The sequence below is a fragment of the Alosa pseudoharengus genome, unplaced genomic scaffold, assembly GCF_046254945.1.
Source record: "Alosa pseudoharengus isolate Yale_2024_CS ecotype anadromous, Long Island Sound unplaced genomic scaffold, YU_APseudo_1.1 YU_APseudo_1.1_scf_169, whole genome shotgun sequence".
Taxonomy (NCBI): domain Eukaryota; kingdom Metazoa; phylum Chordata; class Actinopteri; order Clupeiformes; family Clupeidae; genus Alosa; species Alosa pseudoharengus.
The window spans coordinates 31642-41641 of record NW_027468639.1 but is presented as its reverse complement, the minus strand read 5'-3'; the positions used below and the strand labels follow the sequence as shown (position 1 = coordinate 41641).

The window sequence follows — 10000 nt, the reverse complement described above, 5'->3', positions numbered from 1 at the left end:
TATTTGTACAGGACATTGAAAACATATTATTGAACACATTTCATGCTAACTCTGTTGTACCCTTCAATTGAGGAAAAGTCATGAAACATTAAGCAAAAAAAAAAAAGTGAACCATATATTTTATGATGTTAAACGTTGCTTGGGGTCAAATTGACCCCAAGGATAACAGGAGGGTTAAAGAAGACATTAACAATCCTGCAATTGTTGGCATAAAAGTCGACTGGCTAAATTGTGCTTAAATCTGCATCATAACCAAGCTGCGCTAATTTGCTAAAAACTGTTGCATTCAAGTTATTTCTGCAAACCTACCACCACAAATATAATTCTATTCTGTGGGAAACACTGCACACACACACACACACACCCTAAACACACACTCATGCTCTCCCTCTGGTCCTCTCCACAGCACTTCCAGATGACCATCCAGGCGCTGCAGGACGAGCTGCGTATCCAGCGTGACCTGAACCAGCTGTTCCAGCAGGACGGCGGGGGTGGTGGCGGGGTGCCGGCTGGGCTGCGGGCCGGATGTGGGCCGGGCGAGGAGGAGCTGACGGAGGAGAGCGTAGCGCGGCTGCAGGCGGAGCACGAGCGCCAGGCCAAGGAGCTGTTCCTGCTGCGCCGCACGCTGGAGGAGATGGAGCTCCGCATCGAGGCCCAGAAGCAGACGCTGGCCGCGCGTGACCGCAGCGTCCAGAAGCTCCTGCAGATGCTGCAGAACAAGCAGACCAGCGCCACGGCAACCGAGGAGGACCACGAGCGCACGCGCCGCCTCGCCGACGCACAGATGCACGCGCACCACCTGGAGACCGTGCTGCAGCAGAAGGACAAGGAGATCAGCACGCTCCGAGAGGTACACACACACACACACACACACACACACACACACACACACACACACACACAACAAGGAGATCAGCACGCTCAGAGAGGTACACACACACACACACACACACACACACAACAAGGAGATCAGCACGCTCAGAGAGGTACACACACACACACACACACACACACACACACACACGACAAGGAGATCAGCACGCTCAGAGAGGTACACACACACACACACACACACACACACACACACACAACAAGGAGATCAGCACGCTCAGAGAGGTACACACACACACACACACACACACACACACACACGACAAGGAGATCAGCACGCTCAGAGAGGTACACACACACACACACACACACACACGACAAGGAGATCAGCACGCTCAGAGAGGTACACACACACACACACACACACACACACACACACACACGACAAGGAGATCAGCACGCTCAGAGAGGTACACACACACACACACACACACACACACACACACACACACGACAAGGAGATCAGCACGCTCAGAGAGGTACACACACACACGACAAGGAGATCAGCACGCTCAGAGAGGTGCGCACACACACACACACACACACACACACACACACACACACACACACACACACACACACACACACACACACACACGACAAGGAGATCAGCACGCTCAGAGAGGTGCGCACACACACACACACACACACACACACACACACACAACAAGGAGATCAGCACGCTCAGAGAGGTGCGCACACACACACACACACACACACACACACACACACACACACACACACACACACACGACAAGGAGATCAGCACGCTCAGAGAGGTGCGCACACACACACACACACACACACACACACACACACACACACACACACACACACACACGACAAGGAGATCAGCACGCTCAGAGAGGTGCACACACACACACACACACACACGACAAGGAGATCAGCACGCTCAGAGAGGTGCGCACACACACACACACACACACACACACACACACACACACACACACACACACACACACGACAAGGAGATCAGCACGCTCAGAGAGGTGCGCACACACACACACACACACACACACACACACACACGACATGGAGATCAGCACGCTCAGAGAGGTGCGCACACACACACACACACACACACACACACACACACACACACGACAAGGAGATCAGCACGCTCAGAGAGGTGCACACACACACACACACACACACACGACAAGGAGATCAGCACGCTCAGAGAGGTGCGCACACACACACACACACACACACACACACAACAAGGAGATCAGCACGCTCAGAGAGGTACACACACACACACACACACACACACACACACACACACACACACACACACACACACACACACACACACACACACACACACAACAAGGAGATCAGCACGCTCAGAGAGGTGCGCACACACACACACACACACACACACAACAAGAAGATCAGCATGCTCAGAGAGGTACACACACACACACACACACACACACACACACACACACACACACACACACACAACAAGGAGATCAGCACGCTCAGAGAGGTACACACACACACACACACACACACACACACACACACACACACACACACACACACAACAAGGAGATCAGCACGCTCAGAGAGGTACACACACACACACACACACACACACACACACACACACACACAACAAGGAGATCAGCACGCTCAGAGAGGTGCGCACACACACACACACACACACACACACACACGACAAGGAGATCAGCACGCTCAGAGAGGTGCGCACACACACACACACACACACACACACACACACACACACACACACACACACACACACACACACACACACGACAAGGAGATCAGCACGCTCAGAGAGGTGCGCACACACACACACACACACACACACACACAACAAGGAGATCAGCACGCTCAGAGAGGTGCACACACACACACACACACACACACGACAAGGAGATCAGCACGCTCAGAGAGGTGCGCACACACACACACACACACACACACACACACACACAACAAGGAGATCAGCACGCTCAGAGAGGTACACACACACACACACACACACACACACACACACACACACACACACACACACACACACACACACACACACACACACACACACACACAACAAGGAGATCAGCACGCTCAGAGAGGTGCGCACACACACACACACACACACACACACACACAACAAGGAGATCAGCACGCTCAGAGAGGTGTGCACACACACACACACACACACACACGACAAGGAGATCAGCACGCTCAGAGAGGTGCGCACACACACACACACACACACACACACACACACACACACACACACACACACACACACACACACACACACACACACACACGACAAGGAGATCAGCACGCTCAGAGAGGTGCACACACACACACACACACACGACAAGGAGATCAGCACGCTCAGAGAGGTGCGCACACACACACACACACACACACACACGACAAGGAGATCAGCACGCTCAGAGAGGTACACACACACACACACACACACACACACACACACACACACACACACACGACAAGGAGATCAGCACGCTCAGAGAGGTGCACACACACACACACACACACACACACACACACACACACACGACAAGGAGATCAGCACGCTCAGAGAGGTACACACACACACACACACACACACACACACACACACACAACAAGGAGATCAGCACGCTCAGAGAGGTGCACACACACACACACACACACACACACACACACACACACACGACAAGGAGATCAGCACGCTCAGAGAGGTACACACACACACACACACACACACACACACACACACAACAAGGAGATCAGCACGCTCAGAGAGGTGCACACACACACACACACACACACACAACAAGGAGATAAGGACGCTCAGAGAGGTAGCTAGCCGGCTAATTGGTGCCATCTAATAGCTAGCCGGCTAATCGGTGCCATCTAATAGCTAGCCGGCTAATCGGTGCCATCTAATAGCTAGCCGGCTAATCGGTGCCATCTAATAGCTAGCCGGCTAATCGGTGCTTGTGGGGGCCGTGTGTATGTCCAGAGAATTTGAAGCATTTAGTGTTTCTCGCTCGGGACTTCCTGATTCTGACACTGTCGGGCGCTGGTGCAGATCTTGGTACACACACACACACACACACACACACTAGGAGACAGCAGGGAGAGCAGGGAAGCTGCCATTCAGACCACCACAGGTCATTTAACCATCACAATGATTTGATCACAAAGCAGGTGTGTGTGTGTGTGTACGTGTGTGTGTGTGTGCATCACCAAGCATCACCATCTCACTATACCCACTTCAAAAGCACCACCATCTCACTATACCCACTTCAAAAGCATCACCATCTCACTATACCCACTTCAAAAGCATCACCATCTCACTATACCCACTTCAAAAGCATCACCATCTCACTATACCCACTTCAAAAGCACCACCATCTCACTATACCCACTTCAAAAGCATCACCATCTCACTATACCCACTTCAAAAGCACCACCATCTCACTATACCCACTTCAAAAGCATCACCATCTCACTTTACCCACTTCAAAAGCATCACCATCTCACTATACCCACTTCAAAAGCATCACCATCTCACTATACCCACTTCAAAAGCATCACCATCTCACTATACCCACTTCAAAAGCATCACCATCTCACTATACCCACAAGGGTAGGCAAGGATACGTTTTAACATTTGGGGTTGAGAGAGAGTTTAAACACCTCTAAACACACCTAAACACACATTTGTGCGTGAGAGAGAGTTTAAACACCTCTAAACACACCTAATCGTGGTGTGCTAGTGGTGTGTGTTGATTTGTTAATGTGTAGGGACACATTGTAATCATTTTAGTCAGGCACCACTCTGGACAGCCCTGTGGCTGTTCATCAGGTCAGAACTAGGGGAAGCATGACCCCTAGTGGTGTACATTGGAAGTGCAGCCATCATGAGTCTCATATTAAAGCAGAAACCTCCAGGAAGTGTGTGTGTGTGTGTGTGTGTGTGTGTGTGTGTGTGTGTGTGTGTGTGTGTGTGTGTGTGTGTGTGTGTGTGTGTGTGTGTGTGTGTGTGTGTGTGTGTGTGTGTGTGTGTGTGTGTGTGTGTGTGTGTGTGTGTGTGTGTGTGTGTGTGTGTGTGTGTGTGTTTAAACACCTCTAAACTCACATAACCGTTTAGCTAGTGATGTGTGTTTATTGTTAAGGTGTAAGTTTAGCCGTCTTTGTTGGTTGCTTAAAGTGTTAGTTTAGCTGTGTTGTTTTGTTAGTTAGTAAGGTGTTAGTTTAGTGTGTTTAATGGTTAAGGTGTTAGTTTATTGTCTTTATTGGTTACGGTGTTAGTTTAGTGTGTTTATTGGTTAAGGTGTTAGTTTAGCATGTCCACAGTGTCATGGCATGAATACACTTGCATACTCAGGCACACACACACACACACACACACACACACAGGCTGATTTATGCTTTTGCGTCGAATCAATGGTGTACCCCCCCAGACCCCTCTGTGTCGTCACGTACCCCCCTCCGAGCCGTCCGCTGTAGCTCCACATGCACCTCCACAAATGTGTAACCTTGCGTCGAAGCCACGAGGCCGCAAGGACTGTGATTGGTCAACTCGTCCTGTGTGTTGATAACTCGTGTTTTTTTAAGCAGCCTACTGTAGTTAGAAGCAACATGCTAGTTCACTGACATAAGCTTTGCAAATAAACTCAGACATATTTTGGTTACAATGACGGGGTTATCCATTTGTAAAGTGTCTATATGTCAGTAACGTTTTGAAATTAGCACTTGGCCAGCAAGCAGTACTTTGTGGGCAGTTGTGCTAAAGTTCACTTGCTAACACAACTTGAACTGGCTGGCAGACACCTCGACAAGAACCTCAGACTAATTTCCTGGTTACAGTAACTAGGTCAGTGGATACTGTGTCTACTGTATTTGTCGATACTTTGTACAAAATCTAAGCAAGAAAAGTCCAAACAAATAAGATTAATATTTTGGCACGACAGTCTATTGGCTTTGCCATTCTGAGTACCGTTTCGGTCATGCAGTCTATGGTTTCGGTGGCACCGAACTTTGAAGCCACACACCCTCTAGCGTTATGGCGGTGAAATGCAGCGTGATGCAAAGCAACCCGACGCAGAACAACCCGACGCAGACCCATAAAAGGGTCATGATGCCGCAGGAGTGCCGGCGTAGCTACGCCGTGGAGTTGACGCAGAAGCATGTTGTGTAGTTTATGTGATACGCAGGACTACGCAGTATACCCACTTCAAAAGCACCACCATCTCACTATACCCACTTCAAAAGCATCACCATCTCACTATACCCACTTCAAAAGCATCACCATCTCACTATACCCACTTCAAAAGCACCACCATCTCACTATACCCACTTCAAAAGCACCACCATCTCACTATACCCACTTCAAAAGCACCACCATCTCACTATACCCACTTCAAAAGCACCACCATCTCACTATACCCACTTCAAAAGCATCACCATCTCACTATACCCACTTCAAAAGCATCACCATCTCACTATACCCACAAGGGTAGGCAAGGATACGTTTTAACATTTGGGGTTGATCACAGTATACCCACTACAGCTAACTAGACTACATCACTGCCCAGAAGCATGTTTCAGCCTTTAGCATACACACACACACACACACACACACACACACACACACACACACATACACACACACACATACGTAGTGATGTGTGAGAGTGAGAGTGAGCGTGAGAGTGTGTGTGTTGGTGTTCCATTGCCTGCAGCATTGTACTGGCCTTTCTCTTTGTGTGTGTGTGTGTGTGTGTGTGTGTGTGTGTGAGGTGAGTGAGGTGAGTGAGTGAGTGAGTGAGTGAGTGACTGAGTGACTGAGTGACTGAGTGACTGAGTGAGTGAGTGAGTGAGTGAGTGAGTGTGTGTGTGAGTGAGCGAGCGAGCGAATGAATATAATGAGTGTGTGTGTGAGATGTGGGGCGCAGGTGCCGACCCCCGTAGGCTCAGGGCCAGTGGTAGGGCGGGGCGTGTGTTGCCATGGCACCTGCGGGTCATGACCTTTCTATCCTCCTGACGCAGGAGCTGCAGCGACGCTATGAGGGAACGCCCGAGTCCGCCAAGACCAAAGCCCTGCAGACCGTCATCGAGATGAAGGTGGGGCCAAGTGTGTGTGTGTATAATGTGTGGGTGTGTGTGTATATCATGTGTGAGTGTGTGTGTATAATGTGTGTGTGTGTATATAATGTGTGTGTGTATATAATGTGTGTGTGTGTGTGTGTGTGTGTGTGTATATAATGGGTGTGTGTATATAATGTGTGTGTGTGTGTGTGTATATAATGTGTGTGTGTGTGTGTGTGTGTGTGTTTATATAATGTGTGTGTGTGCAGGACTCTAAGATCAGCTCTCTGGAGCGCGGGATGCGTGACCTTGAGGAGGAGGTGATGATGCTCAAGTCCAACGGAGCCCTGAGCACTGAGGAGCGCCAGGAGGAGATGAAGCAGATGGAGGTGTACCGCTCACACTCCAAGTTCATGAAGAACAAGGTGTGTGTGTGTGTGTGTGTGTGTGTGTGTGTGTGTGTGTGTGTGTGTGTGTCTGTGTGTGTGTTTGATGTGGTGTTTTAGGACTCCAGACTACCAGGAGCGCTGCACTCTAAATTTAGCACCTTAAATTGACCTGGGACACAAAAAACATGAATAGATGCCAGCTGTGCCAGGTGTGCCAGGTGTGCCAGGTGTGCCAGGTGTGTCAGGTGTGCCAGGTGGGTCAGGTGTGCCAGGTGTGCCAGGTGGGTCAGGTGTGCCAGGTGGGTCAGGTTGGAGCAAATTGCTAGTTTCTGCCCGTAGTCCCTGGGCAGGTAGATCATAATAAAAAACATTTACAGCATTTACAGCATTTACAGTGTACAATGCAGACAGTCATCCAAACCTACATTGGGCCAGATGAACATCTGATTGGGCGACAGGTGTTCCATTGGGCCAGATGAACATCTGATTGGCGACAGGTGTTCGATTGGGCCAGATGAATATCTGATTGGTTAGTAGTGCAGTGTCTGCATCTGATTGGGCGACAGGTGTTCCATGAGTCTCTGGACACTCCCACTTGGACAGTGTTCTGTGGACGTTCCAGAGAGCAGTGATGTCATAGCGTTGCATTTAACAGTTACTGAAAACACAAATTGGTCAGACGCCAGTATATGATTAGATGGACATTGTGATTTGCTGATTGGTTAGATGTTGATGACATGATGTCAGAGGTGAATGCTGGTTGGTTATTCACTAATTATGTGGCTGTGTGTGGTGCTGGCCGCTGGTTGGCTGTTGCTGGTCATGTGGATGATTGATGAATTGCTAATCTTGTGGGTGTGGTGTTGTGGGGTGATTGGCTGTTGGCTGGTCATGTCATGTGATTGAGGAGGTGGATGGTGATTGGTTATCATTTGGCGAATTGGACTTCATGAAGCCGCCTGCATAGATGTGTTAAGCTGACTGCATAACGTGATTATTTTTGAGATTCTGATACGGTTTCAACCATGACATGCACGTAAACGAAAACGTATCAGAATCTCAGAAATAATCTTAAAACAGCTGCAGGCGTCTACAACTCGAATCCCCCTATTCGCTAATCATGTGGTGGTGGGTGCTGGGTTGTGATTGGCTGTTGGCTGGTCATGTGATGTGAGTGGTGGATGCTGATTGGCCGTGTCCTGACAGGTAGAGCAGCTGAAGGAGGAGCTGAGTGAAAGCGAGGCCAGGGGGGAGGAGCTAAGGATGCAGGTGGCTGAGCTGCAGCAGGAAGTCCCTGCAGTAAGGACATGGACACACAGACACAGACACACACACACACACACACACACTTTCCTCCGGTCTTGTGTGTGTGTGCTCAGAAGTGCTCTGTCTTCTCTGTAGTGTCGGTTGGAGCACTAATAATCTCACGGCTTGTAGTTCTCTCCTCTCCTCCTCCTCTCCTCTCCTCCTCCTCTCTCCTCTCCTCCTCTCTCCTCTCCTCTTCCTCCTCTCCTCTCCTCTCCTCTTCCTCCTCTCCTCTCTTCTCTCCTCTCCTCTCCTCCTCCCCTCTCCTCTCCTCTTCCTCCTCTCCTCTCTCTCTTCCTCCTCTCCTCTTCCTCCTCTCCTCTCTCCTCTCCTCCTCCTCTCTCCTCTCCTCCTCTCCTCTCTCCTCTCCTCTTCCTCCTCTCTTCTCCTCCTCTCCTCTCCTCTTCTCCTCCTCTCTCCTCTCCTCCTCCTCTCTCCTCTCCTCTCTCCTCTCCTCCTCTCTCCTCTCCTCCTCTCCTCTTCTCCTCCTCTCTCCTCTCCTCCTCTCCTCTCCTCTCCTCTCTCCTCTCCTCCTCTCCTCTTCTCCTCCTCTCTCCTCTCCTCTTCCTCTCCTCCTCTCCCTCTCCTCTTCCTCCTCTCCTCTCTCTCCTCCCTCCTCTCTCCCTCTCCCTTCTCCTCCTTCTCCTCTCCTCCTCTCCTCTCCTCTCCTCTCCTCCTCCTCTCTCCTCTTCCTCCTCTCCTCTCCTCTTCCTCCCTCTCCTCCTCTCTCCTTCCTCCTCTCCTCCTCCTCTCTCCTCTTCTCTCTCCTCCCTCCCTCCTCCTCTCCTCCTCCTCCTCTGTCCTCTCCTCTTCCTCCTCTCTCCTCTCCTCTTCCTCCTCTCTCCTCTCCTCTCCTCTCCTCCTCTCTCCTCTCTTCCTCCTCTCTCCTCTCCTCCTCCTCTCTCCTCATCTCCTCTCCTCCTCCTCTCCTCTCCTCTCTCCTCTCCTCTTCTCCTCCTCTCTCCTCTCCTCTTCCTCCTCTCCTCCTCTCTCCTCTTCTCTCCTCTCCTCTCCTCTTCCTCCTCTCCTCCTCCTCTCTCCTCTCCTCTTCCTCCTCTCTCCTCTCCTCTCCTCTTCTCTCCTCTCCTCTCCTCTTCCTCCTCTCCTCTCATCCTCCTCTCTCTCCTCCTCTCCTCCTCCTCTCCTCTCCTCTCCTCCTCTCTTCCTCTCGTTCCTCCAGTAGACACCACTGCCCAGTGCCACTCCACTGCCTAACCTGTGTGTGTGTGTGTGTGTGTGCGTGTGTGTGTGTGCGTGCGTGTGTGTGTGTGTGTTTGTGTGTGTGTGTTTATACCTCATAT

At 50.7% G+C, this 10000-nt stretch overlaps 1 protein-coding gene across 1 annotated transcript in view; it reads left to right on the top strand.

Annotated features, from left to right (window-relative positions):
* Positions 1–408: 408 nt before the first annotated feature.
* Positions 409–10000, top strand: part of LOC143126999 (ELKS/Rab6-interacting/CAST family member 1-like) — a gene marked incomplete at both ends in the record, with an annotated part of 38401 nt that continues 28809 nt past the window's right edge. The window contains 4 exon segments of the mRNA XM_076288304.1: positions 409–850; positions 6967–7041; positions 7275–7430; positions 8601–8693. Coding sequence (XP_076144419.1) covers positions 409–850; positions 6967–7041; positions 7275–7430; positions 8601–8693 — 766 coding nt within the window.